General features: G+C 37.3%; 1 protein-coding gene across 3 annotated transcripts in view; it reads right to left on the bottom strand.

Moving 5' to 3' along the window:
* The window catches only part of TUT4 (terminal uridylyl transferase 4), a 49,155-nt gene that overhangs the window by 11,203 nt on the left and 22,126 nt on the right, over positions 1–15,826 (bottom strand). For all 3 annotated transcript variants that reach the window (XM_069863134.1, XM_069863133.1, XM_069863135.1), the window contains exons 9-24: positions 15,151–15,277; positions 14,044–14,163; positions 13,440–13,658; positions 13,116–13,290; positions 10,385–11,124; positions 9,706–9,856; positions 9,033–9,119; positions 7,634–7,737; positions 7,190–7,247; positions 6,992–7,095; positions 6,187–6,276; positions 3,872–3,985; positions 2,715–2,792; positions 2,158–2,335; positions 1,759–1,806; positions 1,585–1,667 (exon numbers count right to left, since the gene is read on the bottom strand). In XM_069863134.1, coding sequence (XP_069719235.1) covers positions 1,585–1,667; positions 1,759–1,806; positions 2,158–2,335; positions 2,715–2,792; positions 3,872–3,985; positions 6,187–6,276; positions 6,992–7,095; positions 7,190–7,247; positions 7,634–7,737; positions 9,033–9,119; positions 9,706–9,856; positions 10,385–11,124; positions 13,116–13,290; positions 13,440–13,658; positions 14,044–14,163; positions 15,151–15,277 — 2,476 coding nt within the window. The remainder of the gene's footprint in view (positions 1–1,584; positions 1,668–1,758; positions 1,807–2,157; positions 2,336–2,714; positions 2,793–3,871; positions 3,986–6,186; positions 6,277–6,991; positions 7,096–7,189; positions 7,248–7,633; positions 7,738–9,032; positions 9,120–9,705; positions 9,857–10,384; positions 11,125–13,115; positions 13,291–13,439; positions 13,659–14,043; positions 14,164–15,150; positions 15,278–15,826) is intronic.

Raw genomic sequence — 15,826 nt, forward strand, 5'->3', positions numbered from 1 at the left:
TGCTCAAAGCCCCATCCAACCTGGCCTTGAACATCTCCAGGGTTGGGGCATCAACAACTTCCCTGGTCAACCTCTTCCAGTGTCTTACCACCCTCACAGATCCAGAACTGGATCTGGAGATTCAGAACTCCTTCTTTGTTGGGTACAACAAAGTACAAATGGTATTACATAGCATTTCATTTCCTTCATGTCAGAGACAGCTTGTTTGGATGTTAAGGCTGCTTTCTGTCCTGCCTTTTATACCTATATAAGATGTTCAGTAAAAATTTGAAACAAAGCTGAACACCACAAACAAATACACAAACACACAGTCTATGCTTTCCAGAAGCACTACAGCATTGTGCTGAATGTGTATGCAAACAATTAGAACATAAAACTCATCTGGAATAATATTTACTACATACACTCACGTATTTGTCAGCTATAGATAACTACATCCATACTGTAATTCATTATTATTTGTATCTGGACATCAGGAAAAAAATGTTCATGGAAAGGTTCATTAGGCACTGGAACAGGCTGCCCAGGGAGGTGGTTGAGTCACCTTCCCTGAAGGTGTTTAAAAGACGGGTGGATGAGGTGCTGAGGGACATGGTTTGCTGGCTGACAGGAATGGTTAGACTCGATGATCCTGTGGGTCTTTTCCAACCTAGTGATTCTGTGATTCTGTAATTCTGTATCACAGTAGTACTGAAAAGTCCCAGTAAAAATAGGTCCTATTTTATCAGGCATGGCACAAAACATAACACAGTCACTGCATCAAGGAACATTTAATACAAACTGAGAAAAAACAGAGATAAAGTAAGCAAATGGAAAAGAGAAGATGGGGAAGGATGAGAGGAAATAACTATTTTCAAAAGATTTTAAACATCCCTTAGAAACATGAACCCTGTTGAAACCACTGGCAGAACAGCCCTCTAAAATGTCTCAGAAAACACCTTCCTAAGTGCATGTCAAAAATATTAATTCCATCTTATTTTTTGCTCATACAAAAATAAAATGGTTCTCTATGGTGCATTGATGACTAGGCCCTGTGGCACAGAGGAGTACTACTTTCTCTAATATGATGTTGCATGAACACATTCCTCACTCTGACTCACTATGCAAATTTTGAAGGTCAACTGATCAATAGAAGATGTTGATCCTTGTCCTTTTCTTTCCTCAAGGAGCAAACCTTCCTTTCCCCACCCACTGGAAAAATAAATAAGAGTGTAACATCTTGTAAGCCTGTTTTTTTTAGCTACAGGAATAGCTAGTAATGTTGCTAAGGCTGTTTCTGGGTTTTAAAGCTGATTTTGCAGTTTTCTGCAACCCTCAATGTCACACAGTGAGAAGTTTTATAAAAAATCAAAACCAAACTCAAGCTCTCTTTCATCAAAACTGTCAAAAATGCCCATCACTCATCCAACTATTCCTTGAATTTTATACTACAGGAGCCCAGTACCAAGCTGCACATTTTATGCAGATGATGTATAATTACATAAGCTCTGCATATCAAATTCATAACTACATGCAAGAGACTTGCTCTGGTTGAAACAATTCAGTGGATGAAATAAAACACATACAAAAACTAAGAACACTTACAGCTTCTCTTCCAACAGCTGGGTAGAATGGGGTACCAAATAATTTTCTCCCATTGATAAATGCCTTCATTATGAAATTGGTCACTATTGAAGAAAGACAAAGTTATTAGAAAACAACAGATAAGGCATAATAATTGAGAAATTAGTGAATGATTATCATTAGTAGATAGCTTACTTTTCCTAGAGACTCCAGCTCCAAGATTATGATTCAAGTCAAAGGGATCTATGTAAAGAAAGGGGGAAAACAAATCAGAGTTGGGAAAAATATGCTGCAACAAAGATTATGTTAACACAGAAAATTCCATTTTAAATGCAGTCACAGAGCAGATGATAGCAAAGCAATGTTGATTGTTCTAAAAACACGTGACTAGCCATAATAAAGTAAGAGCAATTACTGACATATACTAAACGTCAGGAATCAATCTCATTTTGTAAGTTGCAGCACTTGCAAACAATGGTTTTTTTATACATTGATAGTAGCTTTCTGGCATAAAGATCCTGTGCAACAAGGATCCTCAAGAAACAGTGTTCACCATTCCCTCATTAATGGAACAGAAGTTGAGCAGGTAAATACCTTCAATGGCAATACATTTTGATGTCCACTGTTTCTCAAACGTAGTTAACAGCTTCTTCTGCCGGATGCTGATCACATATTCCTTGAAGTCAAATTCTTCAGTGTAGAACCGCAGCAGCCCTAGCCAGAGTTCTCCAAGTGATTCAGTGTTCTTTCCAAGAGAAGGCAGACGCTTCTTCTGCATGCAATTGAAGACATAATTTATACAGGTACAGTTACATCTCCTCCTGAACTACCTCTCTAATTATGAGTTTGGCTACCATGAACAGTTTCACTTGGTTAAAGGTTAGTTCACTAGTTAACATCACCTCACAGTCCTTGGCTATTTTATTAAGAGTAAAAAAGTATTTTTCCTGATTTATGTTACTTAGAAATGTTTTAAAATAAACCAAAAAAAGCAGACACTCATTTCAGCAAAACAGGACTCACTTGTGAAATTATAACAATATGGACATAGAGATTCAACTACTCTTATACATTAGACTGTTAGAAATATATTGCTTTCACATAAAATCAAGCTCTAAGTTTTAGCGACTCTTCTAGAATTAGAGTATTACCAATTCTTCCATGTCATCAAAAAAAAAGGCATTCCAACCATCCACCATTCTTTGTGGAATCTGTTTGCCATCAAATATCTGTAGAAACAGAGAGGGACAGTTACCACTCTAATTCATAGTCACCATAAAAGACTTGCAGTTTTACTGGTAAGAAATAGCACCAACCCATAAATCTTTTAACACTGATATAGGCAAAATTACCCATTGTTCGGAAGTTTGAAAGTCTTTTTGCATTATTGCTATGCCTCTCTCAAATTATTTGGATATTTTATTTTCACTTGTTCTTTGCTAGTAAGAAAACTTGACTGAATTACCTCATCAAGATTCCAACAGCCCTTCAGCCCACAAAATCTCTGTGGAGACTTTATACAACTCCTATTACATTTTGACTTCAGCAAAGCCAAGGGGAAATTCCACTGTTATTTAATGTATTCTCAGGGTAGGAATAAAATAACAACTCCCAAACACTACTAAAGTATCAGCAAGAAAGTCTCAATCTCGACTGCAGTGAATAAGCCAATTACCCTTTGCATGTAGACAACAAAAAAGTCAGAAAATGACAGTTTTCAGAAGTGCTTGGGAATTTCAGAGTGTATCTGGGAAGAGGTAGATTGTCAATTAATTATATTCCCCAATCCACGCAAGGGAGGCACAGAATGTTATTTTCTTAATGAAGTTTCCTGGCACATGTAAAATATTATCTTTAAATTTGTACCAAGCCATTAGTTATGTTTTTTTCCCCTGATTAAATAATAAAATAAACTTTTCCCCTTACAGATAAGGTGCTGAGCAATAAAGAACATTTGTGACAATATCTGATGCAAGAACTGGACTTGCATCTCAAGAGCATCTGGCACAGTCTCATAATTACAATTCCCTTCTCTCCATACCACCTGCCAATTTTTTTTTCTATCATGTTAAGCATGTAAATATCATTGTAAGACCAATTCCAAAGGAAATACAACAGCAGAACTTAGGTGCAATAGATTCCCAATTTTGTTGTCATTTTCTTGGTAAGCAAGCAGGAGTCAGGAACCTGTTAATGCAGAAGGGTCTTGTATTTCATTCATCCCCCTAATACCAAAGCCCAGACTTCTCATATTTGGCTTGAAGAAACAGCACGTCTATTTTCATAGCCTCTTTTTCTCAAAACCTACCTCCTGAAGAACTGGAATAACCGGTGGATTTCTCTGTTGCAGAAAGTACAACACCATAAGAATATAAGCGTATGAAGACAGACTGCCACGGGATGCATCACCGATGTCACAGCGCTGGAAAAATACATTTTAAACAAACCCCTGAATTTGCATTTAATTATTCAAGACTCTCAAATATGTCAGACAGCAAACAGAGTATCACCAGTAACAGAAAATACATTCAACTCACAACTAAAAACTCTTTTATGAAGCCCAAAAAATACACACCTTTAGAGTCAAGTGCCATCTGGCAAACCCACAGCATAATCTGACTAACTTAAAACCAGAAAAGCTTCTCATAGTCAATTTCTTTTTTTAAGTTTGTAATGTGCCAAATTGAAAAAAATGAAATTGAATAGTCTAAAACAGAAATCCCAACAAACCTCCACATCTGATGTCCAGGTTTCAATGCCGTAAAATTTAATTTTCCTAAACTCATGTTAGTTGAGTTCTTTCTATGATTCCTTATTGTTTTGGCTTCCCCCATCCCCCCCACTTTTTTTTTTTTTTTAATAATAACTAAATAGCAGGTATTTCCATGTTGTACTGGCAACTTAGGCAATTACTAGCCTTTTGCTAGTATGCATACACATACCTTATTTAAACCACGGCCCAGCCTGCACAACACAGCATAAAATGAACATCAGTGAATTACCTTACCATGCTTGAAAATCTTACAATATAACCTTTCTAGAGCACCTGCTTCTAAGCTACCCTTTGCTTCAAGCATGTGTCTAACAAACAACACATTTTTAACCTTCTAGGTCTAGAAAAAACCCAGGGATTCACAATTTACGTTCATATCAGTGGCAGCAGTGACAGCTGTTCCTGTTTTTCTGCCAATGCAAACGGAGGAAGAAGAATTTTGCTTAAACACAGAGTATTTGTACAGCTATGAAGGCACCTTCATACATAAACATTGCAGAATGTATGCCCACAATTTGGAAACTTGGTCTTTATAGTAAGATTTTTAGAATTTATACAATTGTAGGCAATACCACAAAAAATATAACTCATTATTATCAACACAAGGCATTTTTAATCTGGTCACAGAAGGGATATGGCAATAATCTGTACTACGGTCACACCGAAAAAAATTCAATCGTTACTAGTCTTGGTGACAATATAATGAACACATCCATTCCATTCTGGAACAAAGTTATTTTATTCATCTTAGTGATCATTTCATTACATTACCATCTGGTAGCACAATACACTCTCTATAACCCGCTTTTTATTTGCCCCTGTTTCACTAAGCTTTCTGTGGATGTGTTTGGGGAATGCATTTAATAGTGTGGCTTGCATAAAGAGATACACCGTGTTTCAGTTATTAAAGGATGTGTAATATAACACTTTGTTAGACTAACATAAGAAAAAATGAGGCAGGGGATTTGGTATTTCATGTTTCCAAACTCCTACAGTAACTGTATGTCCTAGACACTCAAGTTGAGACTTGAGCATTCATTCATCAACCCATTCCTACTCCTGACTTTCACAGGAAATAAAACAGAATCACAGAATTTTTTTTAAGTTGCAAAAGACCTTCAAGATCATAAAGCAGAACTGTAAACCCAACACTGCCAACTCTACCACTAAAACCACTTCCCTAAAGACATCTACATGTCTTTTAAATACTTCCAGGGATGGTGACCGCACTACGTCTCTGGGCAACCTGTCCCAGTGCTTGATAGCACCTTCTTTCAGAGAAGAAATTTTCCCCCAATATCCAGTCTAAACCTCCCCTGACACAACTCAGGGTTGTTTACTCTCATCCTATTGCTCGTTACTTGGGAGAAGTGCCCAGCACCAACTTGCTACAGCCTCCTTTCAGGCAGTTGTAGAGACTGAACAACCCCAGTTCCCTCAGTCACTCCTCCTAAGACTTGTGCTCCAGACCCTAAATGAGGCAGGTAGGCCAGAAGAAAGCTGCAGTAACCTCTGGGCTGGTGCTAGATATACGGAAACTCAGGAAGCCCACGCACAGCCTTCACATATGTGTTTTGGTTCCCTTTTTTTTTGCATTGTAGCTTGTTTGAAATGGAAAGTTTTCCTTAGGTGAGCTTCCCCTTAAACAGAAATCTTGCAATAGCTAGCGGAAGATACCAGGACTAAGGACTGACACACAATCAGATGGAGCATACTCAGCTGAAGAAAGTGCACTTCATATGAATAGCATTCTACTTTGTCCTTTCCAGTTGGTATCAGTGAAATGTAAACTCAGTTGCTGTATCAGAAAACACTGTATTATACAAATAAGCACCTTCTTTTTCTATTACCTTTGCAAAAACTTTCATTGTATAGCCCAGATACTGCACTCTAGGATCAATAGCTGCATATGTGGCCAGCATTCTTGTGTTATGCTGTGCCTGGGGGGAAAAAAACACAATTAAACAAGTGTTTCACTGCAACTGCATAGAATCTTAAAGGTTAGAAAAGACCTCTAAAATTATCACGTCCAATCATCAGCCCAACACCACCAGGCCTTATAGTACAGTGTGCAGTTCAAGCGCAAATGATGCATAATACAATTGGAAGGGAAAAAAACCCACAATGATACTCTGCAAAAATCACGCAACATTTCCTGCACAAACATAACTGGAAGGTGTAATCAGGACAGCATTAATGCAGCAACAACAAGAACCTTGGAAAACACCAGCAAAGTAAGCCAGTCCATATGATGACTCACAGTGGAACAAATTCCACAAATTCTATCTTCTTCAGAGGCAGGTAAGTCCATTACATAAGAAATCGTGTAATTTCATTGTGCTACATGTAAGCTGGGATGAAATGTTCAATTCACGATGGCAGAAAAGCCATGGTGAATGTGGCACTAACAGCTTTTCGGGACCATTCACAAAAACACTTTGTGTGCCGTGGCGCTGTTCTGCCAGTGGGTTACACAGCCATTTGAGCTGGGCTGAGGGTGTGGGCCAATGAATTTAAATGACAGAAAAAAACCCATAAAAGCAAAGAATTTTCCTTCTGCCTTCCAAGTTATTCCCCCAAATGATTATTTGAGCAAGTTACAAAGAATTACAAAGCTTTCATTGACCACAAACCCAAACAAAACCAGATGCTTACCAGTGTATTGTATAAACTGATATCTCCTTCTAAGCCACTTCGTCTGTGTTCAAATTTCACTATAGGCACTTTGGCTGTTGTTATAGGCAAGATGTTTCTCAAACCTGGGGAAGCAACACTTTAGTACATAAAACATTTCCATTAACTACAAATATAATAAATGTAAATACAAAACAAATAATACTTTAACACACCTACCTGGATGCTTCTTAAGAACTTTTGCCAAACCTTCTATTATTTCTTTACAGTTTAATTTCTAGGAAAAACAAAATATCACAGCTTTAGATGTTAAAATAAAACATGGATTCTATCCCAACAAGCACATTTTCTATCAAACATATATTTCATAGAGGAAAAGCTCATGTACAAAACTAAGTAAGCCAGCATATGATTTTATGTAAATTGGTGACTCGTATTCTCTGTGGACACCTGCAGTACACTAAATGCGTGTCCACAGGGCATTAAGAGTAAAAACAGGCTATACCTTACTTTAGTTGTGCAGTGTGCAATAAACTAACCTGCTACTAGCAATATCCCACCTTTTCTGTGAAATCTTTCAGAAATCTTAACTGAATTAATAAGGCCCTTTTGAAGAATTTTTCCATTTGAAATGGTAAATTTTATTAATTTCAAAACTCTTACCTCTGCATTTTCATGGCCTTCCAATGTCATGCATATATCTAGATCACTGTCTCGAAATCCAAATCCATTCTTTGAAGAGCCAAATAAGCAAAGTCTGGCTTTGTCTGATCAAAAAGAGTAGACCAAAAAAAGATTAATTCTTTTACAGTTGAATGGTAAGCACTTACTACAGAATATTGCTTAACTGAGATGTGTAGGTACCCATAAAAAATGAGCTTTAAGAGAAGGCTTAAAATGTCGCTTCTAAAACTTCATCTTTGGCAAAGAAAGAAGCAAAATACTTTAAAAAATATTTATAGAAAGTAAGGCAGGATAAAGCCCATGTAATTTTTATCAGTGAGGTACGATACAGTTACTACATACACCAAATGGCATCTCTAAACATGGTGCAATGTTTTGTAGTATGTGACTGCACTTTCCTGTTTTAAATAAACGAAAAAAGACGTGCAAACCCAGTTACCAGTAGAGCTTTACCCCACAGATACGACAGAGCTACTCTTAAGGCAGTTCAGTCAATATTTCTGGTTCCACTCACACTTTATCTAGGTTTCATATTTTTCCTGTGACTAAATAAATTGGTCAACTGGTAAGTTTCTGTAACCATAAGATACTGCTCAAGAATTTACAAGCAATTAAAAGACTTTATGGAACATTCTTTCCCAAATGTTTTGTTTATATTTTTGTTTGAAACACAATATTATAACGTATTTTCATTCTTGTAAAGGAAAGCAAAATTATGCAACTGAGTGGAAGCAATTTCTTCCTAATTGAAAAGAATGCATTTATCTGTTCAACTGAAATCAATGCTAGGAAAATATGCACAACGCCTATTCACAACTTTTTCCTACCCTTTAATAGAATGGGAAATCTCAAGTTTTTCAAGGTTCTCCTAACAGGTCTCAGTCCTCAGCTGCTGCCATAAGTGGAGTGCACAGCCCACGGGTGGAAGGGTGAGTCACAGCTCCTTAATCACAGGCCAGCTACAGCAGAACGGACGGCCTTCTGTGTGAAGCAATAGACTGGAATCTAGGAGACCTGGGTTTGGTACTGGACTCCAGCGCTGCTTTACTAGGCAAAAAAAAGTACTTGACCCATGACCCAGGTAACACTGAACACAACTGGCCAGGTCCTATTCAAGCTTCCTTTTTGCCCTGACTGCAGTAGCCCTTTATCTGCATTACTATCCCTGCAGCTCTTCCTCCCCTCTAGAGACATTTCCACGGGCGAGCCCTGAGGGATGTTCAGTTTAGAAGTGCGCCAGATGGCTTTACATACAGAGGGAAAAGAGATGCCACCACTTTAAGCAAGGAAAATGAGCAATAAGGAAACAAATAACATGCTCATGCTCTGGACAACATGAAGAAAGCAATACCAAGAATCACTGCCTACTGTTACATACCATTATACTCCTTCCGAATAAATCTTTCCAAACTTGCCAGAATTTGTTCTCTGTTCTGTTGCTCAGATAAAGGAGGAGATAATTCATCTAAGTTAAAAACAAGTTAAAACACAGTCAGATGTGTCATTCAGCTACCTCAATTTTTTCAGCTTATTAAGAGTACAGGATACCTTTTTTTTGGTTACATTTACTTTCCTCGAATAAGTTTTTTTTCTTTTTTTAATATCATTAGAGTTGTTATAATTTCATTTCAGACATCTGGGTTTTCTGCAGCTATTTAAACAGAGTGGCTCGATGGGCACCTGGTATGCAGACAAGGTGAACCCACCACAGCAACCAAATGGGGCTTTTTCCAAATGAAGCCATAGAACTCGAAACACAAAAACTAGCTTTGCCCAGAACCTAACTTCTGGGAACACTAGTTATTCTTTAGAAACCCAGTGAAAAATCCTGTATAGTATTGGTTTCTCAAATCTTTTATAAGAATTTGATATCACAAACATGGATTATATAAAAATAAAAATATTCATCAATTTGTGGCCTAGAACACCTGGAAGAGCTTTTTTCCCACTGAATATACTGGAATAAGTAATTTAACCCTACATTTCTGGGGTATTTTTTCCAGATTACAGTTCACAGTTTACAGTGGACTACAAACACTTTCCCAACTCACCAAAACATCTTTTACACACTATATCAAGTATTTCCCGAAATCTGTCTGTCATTGGCGGTAGTGGTTTTAGATCAATTTTCTTGAAATCCTCTGGGCAGTCATTTTTGGAATGTCCGTCCCGTTTGCAGATGCTGCATACGATCGTTGGCGGCTTTAGGAGCAGGGAGAGAAGTGCACAATTGCAATTTTACTTCTAAGATAGTTCAACAGACCTAACATTTCCAGGTAAGTCATGCAACCAAAAACATTTAACACATAAACGGCAAGACTGTCTACAATGAAGAGAATACCACCTCTTAAAAGGCTGCATTTAGTTCTCACAGAGCATAAAAGCACTAAGAAATTCTACAAGAAGGTAGGACAGGGTAGGAAAGGAAGGCGAGGGAAAACCACAAAATAATAAAAAACAAAAGCCAGGATTAATGTTTTTTTTCTTTGGGGAAATTGGAAAGCTTTGGATAAGATGGGGGCAACAGACCATCTAGTCCAAATGGATACATATTCAGTCTTTTCCAGTCCTGAATAACAGGTACTCAAACAAGGTTAGAGCTACCATTCATAACAGAGACTGAAACAATCACTGGGAGAATCCTGTCATCCATCCACCCTTAAGTTTTGGTGATTTTAGAACTAATATTCCACTGACACATGACCAGCACTGCTTAAATACACAGCTTACCTTTCCTGAAGTCAAAATAAACTTATCAAATACATAATGCATTTCTTCTGTAGAGAGCCTGCCTTCATCTTTGAGAACGGGAGCTTCCACCATTGCTTTGCAGTTGGGCGAGGTAGCTGGTGTGCCAGTGCATTTCTTCAGAGAAGACTCTGTTACCAAACTCTGTCTACTTTCAGCATCAGCAGATTCATTACTAGAATTCATGTCATCAGGCTGACGTTCACTGCAGTTATCATGGTAGCTTAGCTCACCTTCAGTTACACAAACTGAAATTTCTAAACCATCCCTTTCTTTAAGTGATTTTTGCTTCAATTCACAGCATTCATTAGAAATAAGAGATAAAGCTTCTTCCTTGTCTTCATCATAACTAGAGTCCAATGCTGAAAGCAGCAAAGAGTCCATGTTCTTGGAAGTACAACTTTTGGCTACAGCTTCTACCGCTTCATTACATTCAAGTTCGTTCTCTGTTATGTTACATCCACTTCCTACATTTTGTTTATCTAGAACTTTTTCCCCTTGTGGAAGGCAACAGTTGGCTACAGGCTCTTCAGATCTCGTGGATTTCTTATTATTCATTTTCCCTTTTTCTTTTTTCTTGGTATCTGGCTTGGATTTAATCCCATCTTTACTTTGTGGACAAGCAAAATATTTATACGCTGTCCTGAATCGCTCCAGGATGTACTCAAATACCATCTGGCTATTTAGACTTCGTGCAACATTCCTCTTCAGTGCAAAAGGATCTAGAAAGAAAAAAAAAAAAAGAAACAATTTCATCAGTAACCTTTAGTTTCTACATTTCACTAAGGCAGCTGCTATCCCTAAATTATGATATGGCAGTTAAAAAGAGATTCTTAAAATATAACCAAAAATTGTATTTAGATATACTTAGAATAGGACCCACAAGGTTTTCTGGACTTCTTCCACACCAAACACAACATACACATAGCCATGAACAGTTGGCTATCATAAAACACTTTAAATACTGTTATTTAAACAGAAAGCCACAGGTATATGGTACCATTACATTATGGTCAATTTCTAAGCTAGAAATGAAATAAATATACAAAGGCAACATAGATATAGGCCTGCCTGACTTTTTTTCCTTCACTGAAGAAGGATTTGCATTTCCCTTAAAAAATCAATCTCTCTAAGAGTAACATTATGGTTATAAGGATTATATGAACCAATCTCACCAAGTTTCATTCTTAGTCCTTCCTAGAGATTTCTAGATCAAACATGTTTTCCAAGTAAAAAGAGCACTTGCATAGTTGCTATAAGTTTGCCTGGGAAGATAGTATCAAACTGAGATTCTGTTGCTTCATGATTTCAGTTACAAAATTAACAACTTTTTTTAAAAAAAAAGAAGAAAAAAGGGAAATGAAAAAAACCCAAAAAACATAAACCAAACAAGCAAAACCAACACAAACACAAGCAATAGCAGGTACCAGAATCAGAATGCAATTTGTTCTTTGAAATGATTTCCTCTTTCTTCCTTGATCATTTGCCCTTTCATATTACAGGTTTTAGCTTCCCATATGCTGAATAAACACTACTCTAGCTATAAAATTCTCTAGCTAAAAGTGATTGAAGAAGAGAACTGGGAGAGGAAATTAAAGCCACAGGAGTCACCTCAAGACTCATTACTGAATACTCGCCTCAACAATTTATTGCTTGTTTTTCTCCTTTTTATGTTTTCTTCTTGCACCTTATCAATACCTTTAGTAACTCATTCTCTTGTCTTTCCATTTCTCTTTGAGCTATTTCTCTTTGGCCTCTCCATCACCTCATGCGCGTTACAGAAACGCTATTCCATCAATGTCTCTAGAAAGTGTCTGAAATTCATTAATTATGCTTCTATATAAATATCACCTTAAACGGTCTCTTAACCTTCCTCAAACACCCAATCTTTCCATCCTTAAGGCCAATTCAGAACGCCAGGTAAATACTGTTCACATATTTTTCCAAGCTGAGGGACAGAAATAAAGATGTCTTCCAGTTATAAAGAAGTAATGGACAAAATATTTTTCTTTCTTTCTCTCCCCAATATATATAACTCCTGGTATGCATTATCATCAAATTCATATGGTCTCACATGAAAACAGCACTTCCCTTAGGCTATTTGGGCCCTAAAGAACAGCCTATAGACACATCATTTGGTTCCACCATATGGAAATCCTATCAAAGAGAAAGGGACAACAGAGGACGCTGAGAGAGGGTGTGCACCTGGGTATGCCTGTGCACATGCGCCTATGTGTGTTGCTTTGATGGCTTTGCTCCATTTCACTCTGATCAGGTCTAACCTCTCTGCTCAGTCTGGATCACACTCAGAGGGAACAGACCAATAGCTGGTAACACTAAAAATACATTGTGGTTTTGGCAAATACAGTGAGAGGTGCTGAAAATTCATAATATCAGAATTACTGAAAAGGAATAAATAATGGCTTAGAGAAAGAATGAAATCGAGAGAGATAAGAACATAATGGTAAGTAAAAGGGAGACAAATTTATACTTTGTACTTCAAGAAGCAATGCTGTAAAAAGTAGTATTAAACAGAAATTTTTTCTTTAAACAAATTGAATAGCTGACAAAATACCAGAAACTAAATTTACTTTTGCCTCCAATTATTGGTTTAGTTTATTGTCCAGGCTTTTTGTGACATACCTGTGCCTACTAGGTAAATGAAGATACTAATGCAGGCTGACCACAGAGCTAGAAAATAGCAATACCCTACCTTCAATGGCTATTCGCCTTTTAGGCCAGTTTTTACTCTCTCTGGTTAAGAGCTCCTGTACCCGTATGCTGATGACATATTCCTCCAAAGCAAATTCCAGTGTGTAAAACTTCAACAGTTCCAGCCACAGCTGTCCCAGTGAAACTTGGTGAGGGGTTCTGAACGCTAAGAGAGACTGAAACACAAGGACAAGAATGCTCAACTGCAATAAGAAATGAAAATTCCCATTTTTTTCCCTAGTTCCACCCAATATTAATGTTTAACGATAAAAAACGAGGACAAGAGACAGAACATGGTTTTCAACGAAATACAGTAATAACTTACATTGCCGTGTTTCTCCTTTGCATTATTTTGGTTGTCCACTTCCGAGCTTGTTACCTTTTTACCACCACCTTTTTGTTGTTCAACTTTAGTTTTATTTTCCGCTCCAACCGAGTTTTTTGCTGCACCATTTGTTGGTGGCTTGTACTCCCACCGTACAAATTCCTCTTCTACCCCTTTCAGCTGGTGGTCATCTGGCCTCTTTGAATCAAAGCCTTCAATCTAACAACAATTAAAGCATTTCTGAAACAAGACTGTATACAATACACACAAATGAATGTTTTCACTTTAAGTAACACTAACAAATGTGGCATTTATCCCCCTCAAGAATAACCAGCATCAGAGAAATAAATCTGAAGAATTAAAGAAGAAAATATTTGCCCTTTCTCCACAAAAGAGTATGACACAATTACACAGGCTATGGCAGCTGCCTTTTGTTAAAAGTCATCAGAATCATTAGGCATGAGCTGTGTGAGGATTAAGTACTGATATGTTTTATTTACAAATTTCTTTGGCAATCAAGTTCTGCGCATTCTAAGACCTTGCAGAACACATGAATAACATCAAGAACTTAATAATAAGGTGACTATACTACCAAAGCACTTACCCAATTGCCCAAATAGGATGGTAAAATACGTGGTTTTCTTTGTTGAAGAAAAAATATCACCATTAAGGCAAAGGAATATGAGGGAATCCCACCTTCAGCCTGACAGTCAATGTGACAGAGCTGTAAGAGAACTAATTGTTACTTTTCTGATGTAACATCAGGATTTTAACCTAAATTCTATTATAATAGGATGAATATTAAAGAAATGTGAGATACATACTAGAGTGAAAACGAAAATCCTTTATCTCAGAAACTGCAGTTGTCATACCATACCACGTACAGACAAAATGCAAATTACAGTATTCATACAGTGCCTCAACTTGTACTATTTCATTATATTATATGTCATTCTCTTCAGTTTAATCACATTTTCTGATTGCAGGGCACACTTATGTTCCTATCTACAATTTCAGTCAGCTATCAGGCATTTGTTATTGGGCAATATCTCATGTATGGAGCTGGGGACTCTCTGCATCTGGCTGCAATCCGATACTGATCTCTTCTATGGTAACTCCAGAGAGAAGGAATAAATTTAATAGACTTTGAACGGTCTTTTGTCATTTCTACTGCTGCTACTTACCTGAATTTTTTTTAGAAACACCTTGCTAAATTCAGCAACAATACCACCATGCAACTGATTTTTCAATAAATTCAAGACATTTTAAGTCACATATGGCCTGGCAGCAATTTCAGGACTGAATTACAAGACAGTTAATCACTGGCTTTGAACATTACAACTTTGTTCCTGTTGATACCTGTAAGAAGTACAGCAGGGTATGACAAGAGACCCCTTCTTGAGCAAGCTAACTTTTGTCAGCGTGACCTCAAGAGCAGAAAGTTTGCAAGACCAAATTGCTCTGTACAGCTGGTTTTCAAGGATGAATTAACTAGTTTTAATGAGTCAGTGTAATAGCTTGTTAATAGAAGAGTGGAAGTTTCACATCAAAATCTTCCATCTCATTCTGACCTATTAAGACAAGAAGTGAACTAGTGGCACAAAGTCCTTTTCTACAAACATATTCATGGTATATTACATGTTACATTAGATGCAGTACTTAAAAAGATGAAATAAACATATTTAATTATCCTCAATATTTATATACTTACTCTTGCCCAGTAGCGGAAAGCCAGAACCAAGGGAATAAGGACAGGCTCCAGTTTACCAAGTGCAGCCAGCAGGTCAGTGGTAAGGCAAGCCACATCATTTCTAGCACTTACTTTACACGTCAAACCACTGTAAGTACAAACGTAGAACAGGTAAAAACTTGCATATGCAGGGGCAGGGGCAGAGTGGGTCATCACATCCACCATAATAAAACCATGCATCAATGTCTTCCTGCATAAGAACCTGAACTTTTTAAACAAAAGCTACAGAATATAATCACATTTTCTTTACTAGATCTAGAACTTGCAGAAGTTCATTACAGCTAAAAATGTGAAACAGCATTAAGAATTTGCTGGAAGCTCTGCCATTACTTAATTGCGCAATCTTAACACAACGCAAATCCATTACTATCTTCCACATAGAAAATAAATAAAGAAAGCCCTCTAGGCCTGCTGCATGTTAACAGTTGCTAAGTCCACAAAACAGCTGCTCTGAAGACTTGAGCTTGCTTCTTAGAATAATTGCTCTCTTCATACTTAAAAGGCATGTGCATAACATACAAACATAGGAAAAGATACACCCACCTTTGCTGCTTTTGCTTCCCCAGTTTCAATCCCATACCCCTGGCCAGTCAAGGCAAGGTAAACATCATACAGCAACTATGTTTCATTTTGGAGG

Source organism: Phaenicophaeus curvirostris, chromosome 8 (assembly GCF_032191515.1).
Source record: "Phaenicophaeus curvirostris isolate KB17595 chromosome 8, BPBGC_Pcur_1.0, whole genome shotgun sequence".
NCBI lineage: Eukaryota > Metazoa > Chordata > Aves > Cuculiformes > Cuculidae > Phaenicophaeus > Phaenicophaeus curvirostris.